General features: G+C 39.7%; 1 protein-coding gene across 11 annotated transcripts in view; it reads left to right on the forward strand.

The window, feature by feature from the left end:
• Window positions 1–17,392, forward strand: part of TIAM1 (TIAM Rac1 associated GEF 1) — a 264,451-nt gene that overhangs the window by 197,883 nt on the left and 49,176 nt on the right. For all 11 annotated transcript variants that reach the window (XR_012161161.1, XM_073362431.1, XM_073362486.1 and 8 more), the window contains 4 exons: window positions 508–582; window positions 2,821–2,991; window positions 7,763–7,867; window positions 13,872–13,953. Coding sequence is in view for 10 of the 11 variants with exons in the window: in XM_073362431.1 (XP_073218532.1) it covers window positions 508–582; window positions 2,821–2,991; window positions 7,763–7,867; window positions 13,872–13,953 (433 nt within the window). In the remaining variant the exon portion in view is untranslated. The remainder of the gene's footprint in view (window positions 1–507; window positions 583–2,820; window positions 2,992–7,762; window positions 7,868–13,871; window positions 13,954–17,392) is intronic.

Genomic DNA, 17,392 nt, shown 5'->3' on the forward strand with positions numbered 1-17,392 from the left:
GACTGTTACTTCACTAGCAAGAAGTCATGTTGCGCCCAGACTGTTGTGGTTGGAGGAGTGTTTACAAAATAAACAAATAAGCTTGCTTATAAGGATAACTACACAGCACTCTTGATCTGGAGATCTCAAAGCACTTAGTGAAAGTGGGTAAGCGTTATTATCCTCATTTTACAGATGGGGAAACTGAAGCACAGAGAGGATAAAAATTGTCCAGGTTCACACAGCAAGTCACTGATGGGACTGGAAATAGAGTTCAGGCCTCCAGTCTCCTAGCCTGGCGCTCCATCCACTAGGATATTCTGCCTCCCTCTGTCTTTTTAGGAATCTGATCTTTTTCTTTTATATTTTTTGCAGTTATCATTGAAATAGATTTTGTCAGTTTAATTTACATGCTTGATGTCAGAGATTTTTTTCTTAAGACCCTATAACGTGTCCTAGTTAGAGTCTGTTTTTAGATTTGAGTGCATTATTGCATTATGTTATAAAATAGCACTTTTTGCTCTGCAGGTCTTTGGTGAAGGAGTTGATTCCGTGAAGAAGTCTTTAGAAGGAATCTTTGACGATACAGTACCAGATGGTAAGGTAAGAAAAACCTGGACATTACAAAGGAGTTCTATTAATTTATTTGCCTGCTTGAAAATAAAGCACATTCTTGCAGTGCTAGTAAGATGAGGTAGAATATCGATAGGGTGGCAGATCCTATGACAGCAAAATCTGCCTGTCATAGGTTCTCCCAGGCATGGGGGACAAGATGCTGGGCCTGCACCCTCTGTACACTAACATCTTGCCATGAATGGGGTGGAGTCATTGCAGTCATAGCTACAAGGATCCACTGGACAATCCATTCTGTGGCTAGACCTGCAGAACCCATAAGGACTATGAACCCTAGGAGGATTCCTAAACTACCTGTTTTAGTATATAACTAATTAGAGTAGGCATTAATATTGTTTATAATAATGTCATCATTTGCCCTGTGCTAAGTTTTTACTTCAGGAGATGGAGGTGATGATGCAACAGTGTACGTTAATATACAATAAACAGGCCTTGATAATGTTAATTGTAATTGGCAAAGGATTTATGTGAACCTACTGCTAATTTAGGATTATTGCAATTGTAAAGTACAGTATTCTCCACATTTAGCTTTAATACTATATGCAGCTCCATAAGGCTTTTAGCTTTCCCAAAACAACCACAATCCCCTTCCCAAGCACCCAAAGGAAAGTCAGCTATAAAACACTGTTAAACCAGTGCTAAGGAGCACATTTTTAATGTAGTGAGTAGGGATTTAGCTGTGTGACTCCATTTGCAGCTAAAAGGAATTGTGCAGCTCTATCACTTTATCAGAAATGTACCCCTAGGGTCCAACTTCAATGTACAGAAGAGAGAAAATTCAAAACGAATGCTGGGATATGCTATCCTGTAATACCTAGAAACCTTAGCACCATCAGCTGTTTTCTTTGTGCTTGGTTAGATAACTGGGAGATATGATGCATTGGAGCCTTAATTTTTAACATCAGTACTTTTTTTTTATATTATGCCCCCCACATTGCTAATACCCATAGGCATAGCTCCATTTAACTCCATAGGAATTTTGCATTGACTTAAGTGGGGTCAGGATTTTACCCATAGTGTTTGTGGTTTAAGCTTATTACTTTACACTTGTACTTGTATAGCACCTTTCATCTGGGGACTTCAGAGCACTCTACACTCACTGCTGAATTTAACTCACAATTCCCCTATAGAGTGGATATCTTACCCGTATTTTACATATGGCGAAACTGAGGCTACAGTAGAGTTAAATGAGTTGAGCAGTGTCCTGCAGAAAGTCTGTGGTGGAGGCAGGAACAGCACCCACATTTTCTGATTCGCTATCCCGTGTATTAACCATAGATCAGCCTTTCCTGCTTGTTATATTCCATATCTCCTGGTCTATTTGTATTTGTCTGTCCCAAGAAATGGAAACTACGTGGGTATTTTAATTAGTGCTGTGTGATCACAGATACAATTTAAAAATAAAGTTTTGGAAAGGATATGAAGCCCTCATGCATCAGGGCGGAAGCCAACTTGGAACTCCTGGGGGTTAGGAAGAAACTTTCCCTGGAGGCAAGTTATCTCAGAACTGCCTACTTCAGTTTCTTCCTCTGAAGCAGCTAGTGCTGGCCACTGTTGGAGACAGGATACTGGACTAGATGACCACTGGTATAATTCTGTATGGGAATTCCTGTGTTCCTACCACCTACATATTGAACTTTGCTATAGTGAAACTCCATTTATATTGTTATTGTGATGTACAATAAAAGTCGCAAATTTTTCCGGTCCAAATTGCAATATACAAACTGCAATTCCATTGCTACTTGAGCATCCACTAAGGGCTGGTCTACACTAGAAAAGTTATACTGGTAAAATTACGTTGATTATGGGTGTTGGTTTTTTTAACAGATATAGTTATACTAATATTAGCCCTAGCACAGACACAGTTATACCTGTATAAAGGTGCCTTATACCACAATAGCTTATTCTTCTTCCCAAACTAGAGTAAGCTACACTGGTATAAGCACATTTATATCAGTAACATTGTGTCCACACTGGGGGGGAGTGAGGAGGTAGGCGTGTGGAATTGCTATTTTAATCTACACCAGGATAGTTAAAGCAGCAAAACTTTCTAATATAAACAAGCTCTTAATCTAGGTTTGTGAATAAAATGTCTTCCCTCTAACCGGGTTCCCGGGTGTATGTATAGTACAGCATACTGACTTCCTTACACTTGGTATTGAAGAAGAGATGGATGATATTTTACCATTAATGGATTTTTCTATTCAGAGGGAAAAAGAAGTGGCACTGACCAGCACCCATCAGCATAATCCTGATTGTGACATTTGGGTTCATGAGTATTTTACGCCATCTTGGTTCTGCCTGCCAAATAACCAGCCCGCTTTGACAGTAATCCATCCAGGTGACACCACAAGAGATGTTTTGGAAATGATTTGTAAGGTAAAGGTGCACTTTGAAATGAACCTTTCAGTGACAGTTTTTCATTTCCAATTTTTAGGCTTTTCATGAACAAATCTACTATACTGTGTTTAACAGACCAGTTGGACTTTAACTGTAAAATCACAATCACAGTGAGTTGTTTAGTAAAATTACACCACGTTGAATAGGAAACAAGATCCTTAAATTTAGCGTTTAGCTTTTTTAAAGAAAAGTCTGTGTTTTTGTCTGTGTTTTCTCTTAAAATACTGCAGTGAATCTATAAACTGCCTTCACATGACATCCCCACCAAGCCCTCTACAGTCCTTTCCAAGATGACACAACTGCATGCAATTCATCTCTTCTCCCAACAATGTCTCTGTTCCCTTCCCCTGACGTGCCACCCAAAACAACTTCCTGCTGCTGAAAACCTGCATGATAAGTGCTGCTGCCTTCTTCCTTCCCATTACCAGCCCCACCTGCTTCCCCAAGACAGAGCTAGCTCCTGCCAAACTCTCATGTTACCTGCCCCTGCCCAAGTGTGATGACATCACCCATTTCCCAAATTGCTAAGTAGCTCCGAGTTTTCAGGTGTCATGCACCTGCCACATAAGGTGCGTTCTGAGAGCTAAAGGAAGAACTTCAAAAAGAATATGAAGTCACTGGAAAAAAAAATTATCTGTGTTTACCCATGTTGCAGAGTCAGTTTCATTCAGTGCGGGGAAGGGGAGGAGAGAAGGGAACTACATCCATATACTGGAAACATGCATTTACTTTTCAAAAGAAATAATTTAGATAAAAAATTGGGTAAGCTTGGCTATTAAAAGCTTCCAAAGTTTTTAAACTTCCAAATCTCAGGAAATTAAGTTTATAGCTTCAGTGAATCTAACCCATACTCTCAGTGAGTATGCCAAATAATGTATTCCACTAACCAGCTAACTTGCAAACTAAAACTAACTTGCAGAAACTTAAATGCTGTTCTGTTCTGGGGCTTCTTTTTACTTAAAATATCAAGATCTATTAACAACTTAACTTTGGGGAGTTTTAAAGATATGTTGCATATGCTTCTAAAGAGCTGGAAGGTGCAAAGAAAAGCATTTGTTTTGGGTAATTATATACTGTACTCAGCTCACTGCCAGGTGCACTTCTAAAGACTGCTGCAGCTTCTGAAAGCTCCTCATTGTAGTCAGGGAGAGATGACATTTTTAAGAGAGACACATAATAGGGAAGTTGGGTGACACACTATTAGTAATGATTTATTTTTAGGGCCGATATTTTCCTTCTGGATAAGAGTGATTAACTCAGTGGGTCAGATCCTCAGCTGGTGTAAATTGGTGGAGCTCCACTGACTTCAGTTTACACCAACTAAGGATCTGGTCCATGTTACATTTTTGTGGTTTGGGGTTTATTTAGAGCTAATATCTGTTTCCTTCCTTTCCATAATAGTTGTCAGTCTGGAAAATACTGATGGATGCATTCTTTTCTATAACATTTAATAATCAATCTCTTTCTTCTGTCTCTTGCATTCAGCTCTTTCTTTTTCCTTTTACTATCTGATCCACATCATTTCACATCAGTTTGCCATCTGCCATCTGCGAAACAGTCAAGTTCTGGTATAGTAAACATTTCAAGATCTACATTTCATATAAACCTCTTCATGTTGTAGATGTAGTTAAGACTACCCATGTCATTAAATTGATCTTCACTATTCTATCCAATAATTCAAAATGCAGTAGAATATTTGCAGAATAATGCATTCTTCTTGCTAACGCTGCTGTTTGCATGTAATCATCGTGTTTTAGGGTTTTTAAAAGTATTTTTAGTATTTGGGTTTATTTTTTAAAATAGTTTGGTTTTCTCTAAGATTTAACAAGTAATGTCATTTGGAAGCCAAGAAAAAAACATCAGTTTGTGTGTGTATTTATGTATTTCATACTAACACGTATCTATGTACATTTATATATAAGTATAGATAGATATTGGTATACTGACTGTATGTTTCCAAAAGGTGGGGGCTTGTATTTCCTGAATTGAATGAAGTGCCATTCTATAAGCCCAATGTATCTGCCAAGGCTAATACATTTTCTAAGAAATGCCACCTGGATCAAAATATATGATCAAGATTTTCCATTGACCCTTCTATTTTTTTTTTTGCAAATTATCAAAATCAGGGATCTCTCAGAGATTCCTGGGAACAAATAAGCACCACTAAGGAATGGAATACAAAAATGGTGTAGAAATTTCTGGATTTGAAAGGCCATCTACTGAAGTTGACCAACAATTTTGTTCTGTTTTCTGTCCTCAAAATCAATTAGGAGGAGAAATCTGAATTTGCACTGCTCCAAGACAATATTCTGCTAGTGGATTTTTTTTCATGGTTGCAATACTGCATTCAAAATCTCTGCATTTGCCTCAGTCCTAATCTTTGAGATGGTGGGCAAAAAGGTTATGCTTCTAATTAAACATTTCCAAAATGACCTGCATTAAGATAGATACACCTACAGTTTTCTTTGAGCCTGATTAGGAACCCACTGAAATAAGTAGAAAGGCTTTCATTGACTTTAGTGAGCTATGGATCAGGCTGTCCATGGGGAAAGTTGCTTTGGTAAGATGATAGCAGCCACAAGGATTAATGTATACACTCAGTGATTTCTATAGGATTTCTGAATAGTGTTCAGGCAAATTGAAACATCATTATAAGGATATTTCTTGGAATAGGAAGAAATCTAGTATTGCTGTTTGGAAGCTACAAACACACAGCAGTGTGGGCAGTATACCTCTCTTTGGATCCTAGACTTTATTAGATTCCATTTAACATGTCAGGCTAAATCTTGTTGGCATATCATTCTGTCAATAACTGCCATGCAGACATCTCTGATGTTGAGTGAGCTGCAGAATGTACACAAGGCACAAGAGATTGCAGAATGAGAGAGATGGCTACTGGGTCATCTATTCCATTTCTCTGTCAGTACAGGATTTTTTACCGATAGTATACTTTTGTGCTGCTTTGTCCAGTTTTGTTTTAAATGTGTTACACAATGGGGCATCTATCTGTTTCATATTGAGATTCATCAGAGAGCCCCCTAATTGTCAATCTAAATTTTCAGATCACTCTCAGAATACAAGGCAGGTGCAAAAATGTATTTTTATTGGATTTGAGGTCCAGACACTGTTTAATGTGGCAGGTTTCTCATCATTGACTTCTCTGATAACTGGTGATAGTAGATTAATCTGACCAGAAACTACTGTCTGGCTGATTTATTATTCTGCACAATTAAAACAACCATGCTTTTCGTTTGTGTGTGAGAGGTAGTTTAAATAGGCTGTAAATAAAATGGCAATCTGATAAATTGTTGATCTAACAAAAGTTTTGGTATAATGAGGATGACTTATTTAGCTATTTCTATTTTGTGGTAAACTTCAAATTGTTTTTAATTAACTGATATATAGTCTAAATTACAATGTTTGTCCAATTTGATACTCAGATAATTTCATCTGTTTAAATTAAACAGATTTAGATGTAAAGTCAACAATAGATCTGATTTAATTAGTTGTGAATAATAGTTGTTTCAAATGTGGTCCTTTTTCAGTGTGTGAAACTTTCTAGATATTCACTGTAGAGTTCATAAATGAAAAATCCCATAGACTGATATTTAAATTGTTCACACTAGCTATTCGCTGTGCATTATTCATTATGTATGATGTGTTGTTCTTCACCTAAATCCTAGGGTGTTGCTTCTGCTTGGTGATTGGTTCACTAAAATTTTTACAACGCTAGAATAACAAATAGCAAATTATGCAATTCCTGTACAAATTTTCAGATCAATCATTGTACTAAAACCTGGGGAACTTTTGGGATTTGTGACTATTTTCTAAATACAAACAGTGAATAATAGGACTCCACAAATAACAGTGAGGGATGTACTTGCCTCTTATATTTGTGAATCACATCTGGTGCTAGTCAACAGCTTATTAACTTTGCAAAGTAACTTTTGAATGCATCCTTTGTGTTTGTCATTTCCCTAATGCATTTTGATTACACACGGAGTTAACCTCAGTTTAATTTAAGCTTATTAACTGTGCAGAGGAAAGGTCATTACCATCTCCCAGGTCAAATGCCATACCCGCAGCTAACCATAACGTCTTTAAAGTGATATAGGGTGTTTCCATTGGGAAGTAATCCAGTGTGGATCTCTAGAGTCATCCTCATGCTTTTTTAAGTTAGCATACTATGTCCTGTTTACAGTCTAAACAACTGAGGTGGATATTTTATGCATAATCTTTCTTGCAGACTTATCACAGAATGCCTGAATGTTAAACTATGAAAAGATTCAGAAAGAAACTACTTTCATATTGTATCTTTCTCTTTGTTAGCCAGAATATATTTTCTTCTTTGTCTTTTTTTAAATGTACTTGCATACAGGAAGTATGCTCTAATTCCTTTGCTTTAATAATACTGTGCTCAGCATTTCTATAATAATATGGAGTAGGTGAGGATAGAATTGCCAAAAAAAAACAAAATTGAAGGTGGTACTTAGGGTAATAGCATTACCTATGAAATACCGATAAGCAGTTAGGTGAAAATTTCTTATTTGGAGGGGGAGGGGAAAGGGGAAAGGGAAGGAGAAAGAAACTTTCAGACTCTATTTAGGTTACAAAATTTTCACACCTCTTATGAAAGATAGAGAACTTTTTTTTCCATGGTGTCATCATCTATTTCTCCTTAAACATGTGTGGTTTTGTTTTATTAGTCATTGTCTTTTCTCTTTTAAAGTGTCTCCTCTGTTTGTTGCAGACATATCAGCTGGATCATTCAGCTCACTTTCTGCGTCTTAAGTTCCTGATAGAAAACCAGATGCAATTTTATGTACCAAAGCCAGAAGAGGACATCTATGAATTGGTAATGCTAATTGCTGAACAGTGTTAAATGACACTTTTGTTTACAGGGCACTATTAGCTATTCACTTGCATTAATCAAGGCAATTTTAAATCCAGATGCAATTATCTAATATTTGTAGTACATGGAGTTAGGCTTTTTGATTTTTTAGACCAAAAGTCACCTTGTAGTTACAGTGCCTTGCAGTCCATAGCAAACAGCCATGCCATATAAACGACCTTATTTGCATCCTATACAATAATCTCAACAAGTATTTCTTCTTGTAGACGGAGTGGATTTGTACTCTCTGTGTGTGTAATAAAATCACAGTTACTGGTGGCAATCACTATATTTAATGTTGAATTTGAACTTCCACTCTAATCCCCCTTTTTTCTAATGTTCCTAATTTTCAGTTTGCTCAAAGAAATCTCTTTTGCGTCAAAACATTCCATACTTAGACACCGCTCAAAGATTATTTTTTTCCCCCCTGTTGGGCCAGGGGTGGAGTTAGAGGTAAAAAGGCTCTGGAGTAACTCAAACGGTATAAAATTGCTTTCCTCCTATGTTTCAGTTGGAATATATGAATTTACATATCTCAAAAACTGCTGAAGTAAAAAACATTGGTTAAAAAAACCCCATGCCCCTGTCAGTTCAGGATGCCTCTGTTAATGGTGCCTTACTTAAGGATGTGTTGGAATGGAATAACACCCCCAACCTCCAGCACCATTATCACCCTTAAACAAAATAGAGAAATTAAATGAGGGGAAATAGCATTAATGGCATGTTAGGACTGAGAAATGAAGCACTCAAAAGTCAGGAAACTCAAATGTTAAGGAGCCAGATCCTGGCCTTCACTGCTTAGAGGGATCACAATAGCCTTCTGGGAAATCCCCCCAGTGCCAGGGTAGCATAGGGCTGATGTAGCCATCCAACATTCAATGAAAAATAAAGCCCTGATCCTGCAGTACTTACGCACAGTGCTTAACTTTAAAAATCTTAATTTGAAATCAGTGGGACTATTCACATGCTTAAAGTTCACAATGCACGTAAGTGTTTGAAGGACCAGGACCTAACCTATTAGCAGAAGGACAGCAGTACATGTGTCATATTGTATATGTGTATGCTTACTAGAAAATCTTTGTGATTATTTTTAAGTGTTTCTTGAAGAGATCCTCTTGCAATTAACATAATAAAATTGACTAATGCCTTCAGTTTGTAGTCTCTCAAATAGCTATTTACAGGGTTATTTAATATTAATGTTGCCTCACTCTCTACTTTCCTTCTGATCAACAGCTTTTAAAATGTATTCCTTTAGAAAAAGTTTAATAGAATTTCTGAGGCAGCTAAGATGTTCTCTTTTCTTTCATCATAAACCAGGTGATATTTTAATTGAAAAAAGAGATTAGAAATCTATATTTTCAAAAACATTATTTGATAATGTAAATGAAGTAATTATATTCAAACATTTTTTTAAAAAGCCCATGGAGGCTTCATTTGTTATGTGCTAAAACCTGTAACTCTGAGGATTTTTTTTTTTTTTAGTGTTAGGTGTGCTACAGGGTAGTTGTTCTTTTTAATTTTTTATTTGTTTTTAGTGCTTTTTAGAGTAAATAAGCCCTGGAATCTTTTGGCTGGAACCTGAACTGCTTTCCTTTCCATCTGATTTAGGCGTTACTATTCTGTAAAGTAATGCATGGCTTTAATTGGGAAACAAGGGATTGCATAGAAAAGGCCTGAGTGTTGGGTAGGAGCTAGGGAGGAGGCATCAGGAGTTACAGGAAAGCAGGGGATGGGGAGAGAGAATCAAAGCATTAGAGGAAAATGGCATCTGTGCAAGGACATGAAAGGCTTGAAAAGAGTTAAAAAAGCTACTGGAGATAGCAATGCCTTGGTCTTTTGGAAACACTGGGAGCTGAGAGGGAATCTGACTGGAACAAAGAGGAAACACTGCCACCTCGAGTTGGAGATTGGACTTGCCAGATAATGAAATGGTGCCATGCTGTTGTTCACGGTATTATAAGAGAGTATAATAAATCTTGTAAGAGGCTCTTGAACTGTCTGCAGTATGAAAGTGTAGATTATTAAATCTCTTCTTTAAGATGCCTTCTGCTTATGCTCATCTTAAAGAATGACAACTCTGGGCTCCTATTTAGTCCGTGAGGGGACACTACACGGGGGTAAAAGACCTACGGCTCGGCCACAGCCAGCCCAGGTCAGCTGACTCAGGCTCACTGGGCTCGGACTGCAGGGCTAAAAACTGCCGTGTAGATGTTTGGGTTTGGGCTGGAACCCGAGTTGTGGGACCTTGTGAGGAGGGAGGGGTTCAGAGCTCGGGCTCCAGCCCAAGCCTGAATGTCTACACAGCAAATTTTCAGCCCTGGAGTCCGAGTCTCATGAGCCTGAGTCAGCTGACCTGGGCCAACTGTGGGTTTTTTAATCTCGACATAGACATACCGCTAGAGTGCAACCCTTGTCATCCAGACCAAGCCCAAGCATACAAGCTTTGTGCAGGAGACCTATGAAGGAGGGATAAGGAGGTGAAATCTTCCCTTATAATCTGTGGAGTACCCACACAGCCACTAGCTACATCAACCCTTGGTTGGAGAAGCAGCTGTGGCCCAATTTGTCCCACCTGTGCTGGCTATTTGGGTGCTGAATCCATGCCTCTTGGACGTGCTAGCCGAGCCCCACCTCCTCTCCATGGGCCAAATTCTCAGTTTGTATAAATCATTGGAGCTGAGTTGAAGTTAATGGAGCTATGACATTTTACATCAGCTGAGGTCCTGGTTCCATGTCTTGAGAAACCCCTTGCTGAGAAAGTTGCTATGGAGCAGTACTCTGTCGTCTGCACAATGTAGCGTTCACATGAGTATTTTCGGTGCAGCCTTCCCTAATCCCACATACAACCATGCGAGTCACACTTTGTTTCTGGCCTTTTATGCTGCTCAGGACTTCCTCCTTGGTTCAGATGGCACAGTTCATATTGAGGAAAGGGACTAGAAATACTTTATGTTGTGAAAATATCCCAGTTAAGGAATCTGTAGTAAACTTGTTTCTAGGATGGCATCATTTCAATGAAGGTTATTTACGTAATTATTTAAATAACTTTTTTTTAAAACCTTTGATTTAAATCAGGTTGAGGCTTTGTAAAACTGATTTGAATTTTTCTACTATTGCAGCTTTAGATGATAGTGAACAAGTTTGTAAATGTTGCTGCTTCTTTTTTTTTTTTTTTTTTAAAAAAGGGTCCAGTAGGGTCTCTCATTTGAATTTTTAAAAAACTGCCATAAGCAAAAATCAAAATATTGAAAATTAAGTCTCAGATCCTACAAGTATTTAAGCAGATACATAGCTATACTTAAAGTTCAGCATCTGATTCTATCATATGATTCGCAAAAAGAAAAGGAGTACTTGTGGCACCTTAGAGACTAACCAATTTATTTGAGCATGAGCTTTCGTGAGCTACAGCTCACTTCATCGGAGCTCACGAAAGCTTATGCTCCAATAAATTGGTTAGTCTCTAAGGTGCCACAAGTACTCCTTTTCTTTTTGCGAATACAGACTAACACAGCTGTTACTCTGAAACCTGTCATATGATTCTGTGTCAGCGGTTCTCCTCCAGGGGTCTGCAGCCCCTTAGGGGTCCGAGAGCCCTTTCAGGGGGGCCGTGGAGCTCCGCAGCTGAAACCCAGTGCCCCAAGCCCCAGCACTGAAGCTGGGAGCAGCGTGGGGGGCTGAAGCTGGTGCCCCCCCACACCCCGAAGCCAGGAGCAGCACGGGGCTAAAGCCAGCATCCCTCATCCCAAGCCGGGAGCAGTACGGGACTAAAGCTGGCCGCCCCCATCCCCAAGCTGGGAGCAGCTTGGGACTGATGCCAGCACCCCCTCAAGCCCCCAAAGCCGGGAGCTGTGGGGCTGAAGCCAGCAAACCTCTCCCGTAGCCAGGACTAGCTGGGGGGCTGAAGCCTGGAGCCCCAGCACCCCTCCGCCCCAAAGCTGAGAGCCACACTGGGAGCCCCGCTCTCCACCCGTAGACAGTCCCTAGCTACCCCCTGCCTGCACCCTGAGCTACTCCCCTCACTTCACACAGCCCCACCTACGCCACTCCCAGCACCCTGAGCTACCCCCTGCCTGCACACAGCCCCTAGCTACCCCCCTTCCTGCACCCTGAGCAATTTTAAAACTTTTTGAACTGAGTCCTCTCTTGGGAGTTATAATTTTCGGTTGCGTCCACCTATAGCCCAGACAGGCTGGGTGGCCTCCTGAGTGAGTCAGGGGGTGGAGGTGGCGCTCCCTCCCTGGACCCCGGTGTGCGGAGCTGGCTTGAGCCTCACCAGCTCTTGCCCCCTCTCCCCCAAATAGAAGTAAAACTATACCCCAAGGCCTCCCTTCCCCGCCCCCCCAGCACAGAGCCCTAAGTCGTTCCCCCCCGCACACACACACTCGGCATTTTTAGAGCATGTTGAGGGGGGCCTCAGTAGGGAAAAGGTTGAGAACTCCTGGTCTATGTGCTTAAACATTTATTGCACCACCGGGGCTAAAATTTTATTTTTATTAAAAATATTTAGTGCATGAAACCTTAGTCACCTCCCATACAGATTTGCATCAGCATTAACAATGTAGTTATTTAGACATCTGATACGTTTGCAAAGTTATTGTGAATGTTTTCTACACACAGGCCAACATTTACAAAAACAGGAGCTTACAGTTAGGCTGCTAATCCTGCATTTAGGCATCTGAGGGTGGGATGTCTTAAAAGAGAGAAAGGATGTTCCAGCGGTTAGGCCTAGGCAGTGGAGGACCCGGGTGCAATTCCCTACTCTGCCATAGACAGCCTGAGCTACCTTGGCTAAGTCACTTATAGTGCCAGATTTACAGGTTTTTAGAGACCTTGTGGGATTGTCAAAAGCTGATTTCAATGGCAGTGAGCTGCCGACTTGCTTTTGAAAATCCCATTAGGCACCAAGCTGCATTTTGAGATATCTAAATTCCTTTGTAAATCTGGCCCTTAGCCTCTCTGTGCCTCAGTTCCCCGTCTGTAAAATGGAAATAATAGCACTACCCTGCCTCACAGGGTGTTGTGTAGATAAATACATTAAAGACCATGAAGTGCCTATGGTAATGGGATGTGGGGGATATAAGTGACCTAGACAGACAGACAGAAAGAAAGAAAAGCATCTGACTGATTTAAAAGCACAAGTCCCACTGAGTTCAAGTTGCAACCCCTAGTAGGTGGAATATAGCCTGGTTGAAGCCATTTCAGTTTTGTTTACTTGTGAAAGTTTGATACATCAGAAGGTGGTGTTCCTTGCACATATCGTCATTTTTGTGTTTTGAGTTTATGGTGTTCCCAGAGTAAGGATGTTGTTGTTGATAATAAATAATAATAATAATAATTAATAATACCTAACTAGCAGGAGACTGGACTCGCTGACCTAGATGAGCATTTCAAGTGTGAAACTTTGTAGTAGAGAAATCTCTCTGTCAGATGTGATATTCTACTAACAATTAGGAAATAAATTAAAGAAATGAGCTGAAAAAATCCACTTCAGCAATTTCAGGATATAAAATGAGGAAGAAGTAAAGAACGGGCAACATGTAAACAAGAAATCGGATTTAAAATTTAAAAAATAGTTTCAATACAAATAATGATTTAAATCTGTTTTTAAATCAGAATTCTTACACACCCTGAATTTTTCCAGACTATTAAATAGAAATACCTGGGGGCCAAACCCTGCATTCCTTGTGCACTCAGAACTTTATTGGAGGATGGACATTGTTATATAACCACTTGCATGCAGGTAGTGCTAGAAATAACACATTCTCTTTTAATCACAATCCAGTGTTTCTAAAAATAAAGCAGAGTGGCTCCAGGAATACATTTTACAGGTGTGGGGAAGGCTGCAGTAAATAAATGACTGTGGTTCCTCTTTTGCGCCTTTAATTAAAAAGAAAGATCTGCTCAGAATGGTGACAAGCAGTATAACCTTTTGTAATAATGGATTTTTTAAAATATTTTGTCTGTTCAGTTATACAAAGAAATTGAAATCTGTCAAAAAATTACACGGCACATTCAAATTGAGAAGTCCGACACAGCCTCTGATTTTTATGGTAAGTTATCTTCCTGATTTGTTTTTGTTTTTCCTATCAAATCCTGGTGTAAACACGCTCTTATTTACAATTAATTAACCTTAAGGGACTGTTGAGCAAAATAAAAAAAGCAGATCTGACTCCTGTGTCATCCAGAGTAAGAGAAGCCATGAAAAGCCATCTTGCTCACATTGAAGCTGGTTGGATTTTTTTTGTTTTTTTGTTAACAAACTGAATGCAAAGCCCACTCTGGCGCATGAACTGTAGCATGTACAGATCATTAATGAAAGTTATAATTTGAGAAAAGGGAAATGTTTTCTTGTTTGTGTAGCTTCTCAGAACATACTGTGCAAAATCCTTGCCATTAAGAATGTGGCACAGAGATATGCAGCCACAGAGTGCTTTTGGTGAAAAACAGAATCTTGTAGAGCAGAACTCCCCTCTCCCAATAGCCATGTGTTATGTTAATGTTTTTGTTATAAGATAAAGTGTGGCTTTGCAGTAAGTCTCAAGTGACAGTGTGTTGTTGCACTGCTGCAGGAACAGATGGGGAAGCAGATTATGACTCTGGGCTTGCCTACAGAGGGTGGTAGTACACACCGGTGTTTTGCAAATTAACTGGTCCATGTGAACCTTGCTGGTGTGCACTAAAAGTTCCCTAGTGCGCATTAACGTAAATGTAAAGCCCAGAGTCACAGCCTACCTCCTGGTTATCCTGTTGCTCCAAGTGGAAAGTATCCAGCATTATCTCTATGCATGATTTATCACATGTCCCCCAGTGCATTGGGACCAAGGGGAATGGACCCCTTGTCCCCACCCATTTCTGGCCTCCTCCAGTCTCTTCCTTTCCTGTGTGTGCGGGTTGTATAGTGGCCCTTCGCAGGATGCTCTCTCTTTTCTGCTGCTACCCACAACATGGGTAGTCCTCTCAGGGAAGTAAGGAAGCGCCTTGTGCCCCTTTACTTCCCTGCCCAAGCCCCCGAGACAGGTCACAATCTTGTCCAGCATAGACAGGCTTCGGATACACAAGTTTGGCATCCAGTGAAGTCTACAGAAGCCCAGTGCATCTCAAAAGCTGGAATATGCCCTTTAATATTAACACATTTATAAAGAGGGGGGAAATACTCTGTATACCATTTTAGCAAAATCTCTGTCTTATCTGTTCTTTCAACTCTTTAGTATTCAAAATTACAAGCCTTTAGATTGGCAAGATTGCCCTTTGGTCAGGCAATTACAGTATTTTTACATTTCTTTTGCAGCCTACCCCCTGGGCAGCCGATCTGCATCTTTTAATGTTTATCCAAAGATTCTGTTTTAATGAATAGAATAATTTTGAATCCCAAAACTGATTATTATACAGCTGTAGGCCATTTTGAATGTTGAGCTCTGGTGCAAAGCAGCGATACTGGCTGCTATTTGAAAACTAAAGATTTAAGACATACATATTAACTAGCACAATTATGACCCCAGGTTCAATAATTATGTCGTGTCTGGGAAGACTTCAATAGGGCTTGTCTTTATTCCCTTTTGGGTTTATTTAGCAGCAGGGACGTAAAAAAGTGGGAAACAATGAAAACAAACTATTGTAAAATAAAATGATCAGTTGAGCTGTTTGAGGCAGGAAATGTGTCTTATGGGTGGGCCTGATCCTGCAGACAATAATACCCCCTCATAATGCTTACTGCACTCATTGAAAGAAATCACTAAACTCCTTTTGACTTTAATGGGAGCAGGATCAAGCTCTGAATAAGGCATGGGTCCTGTGGAAATAATATTAAGTGATCTTGTAATATTAAGCCTATATTGAAATGCATGCATACAAGAGACAAGAGTTAAGGTTGCAAGTGCATTTGAATTTTTAACGCTTGACATTGCCTTTATGTAGATTAACATAACCTTTGTAATTTTAACACAGTGCTTACTTTTACAGTCCTACCAAGATCATGTGCTTAACTTTACATGCAGTGAGTAGTCCTAGTGACCTCTTGCAATATGAAAAAAAAAAACTAAGCATGTGTGTAAGCCTTTATAGCATTGGGACCCTAAACTTTGCTGTCTTAACAGAGAGATCTTTTTAATTTCCTAATTTTTTAAAAACCATAATAATTTTAAAAAAAATCTGTAGTGTGGCAACACTGTAGCCCCAAATCAGGACAGCATATAAGCATCTGTATAAGTGCTTCCATGAATAGGGATGCTGTGCTGAATTGGAGCCTATGTTAGTTAGACAGCAACAGAATGTACCTATGCAGGATCTTAAACTAGTGTACTGAATGAGGCAATGCTCTTACCATCTTCAGTGTGCTCTGTAAAATACTGCTTCCTAATTATCACGTGCTTTCACTACTGTGCTTCATTCAATCCAAAGCGAACTTACTGCATGTTTTAAAGATTTTAACGTTATGTACCAAAATTCCACGTGCCTTGTGCAGCCTGCTTGAGAAAGTAAGTGTTATCATTACTGAAATTGTAGGCAACATTAACTGTTGCTATTGCTAGCATTCCAGCTATAATCATAATAATAATGCCTGTACACTTTTAATCTTCTTACAAACTGTTAATTAATCCTGACAGTGCCTTTGTAAGGTGGGGAAGTGTTGTTATCTTCACAGAACAGCCAGAGAATCAAAGGCAGAGAGGTTAAATGACTTGGCTAAGGTAAAGCGACTCAAGGCAGACAAACCCAGCTCCCCAAGCAGAATGGTTGAGCGAATCTCTACTAAGGCCTGGTCTACAATACACAGTTAGGCCAATGTAAGCTGCCTTGCATTGACCTAGCTGTGGAAGTGTCTTCACTTAAATTTGGCTCCCGCCAACATAAGCGCCTCTCTACGCCTATATAGTAACACTACCTCCCTGAGCAGTGTAGAGTCACGGTCAATGTAATTAAGTTGACACAGTGTCAGTGTAAAAAGAAAAGGAGTACTTGTGGCACCTTAGAGACTAATGAATTTATTTGAGCATAAGCTTTTGTGAGCTACAGCTTATGTTCAAATAAATTTGTTAGTCTCTAAGGTGCCACAAGTCCTCCTTTTCTTTTTGCGGATACAGACTAACACGGCTGCTACTCTGAAAAGTGTCAACGTAGACACTGCGTTGCTTACTTCGATTATTACTGGCTTTCAGAAGCCATCCCACACTGCCAATATGGTCGATACAAGTAAGGATGTGCACCACTGACACAAGGAGCCAGGCATGTGCGCACACAAGCGATTTAATAACTGCGGTGGCTGTATGCGACGCAAGTTAGGTCGACATAATTTTGTAGTGTAGACATGGCCTACAGTAAACTCTGCAGAGTTGCCAGCTGAACTTGTCCACTTTCACCAGGTTCTCTGTGGAAGGGGACAATATTGCTTATAAACAGCTCACAAGTATCTCATCAGTCTCTTGGTCCCATTATATTTTTCCAGAGCCATGTTGTAGGCTATGTTTTCACTGCAGTGTTAGCTGATCTACA

This window comes from Lepidochelys kempii, chromosome 1, assembly GCF_965140265.1.
Source record: "Lepidochelys kempii isolate rLepKem1 chromosome 1, rLepKem1.hap2, whole genome shotgun sequence".
Lineage (NCBI taxonomy): Eukaryota > Metazoa > Chordata > Testudines > Cheloniidae > Lepidochelys > Lepidochelys kempii.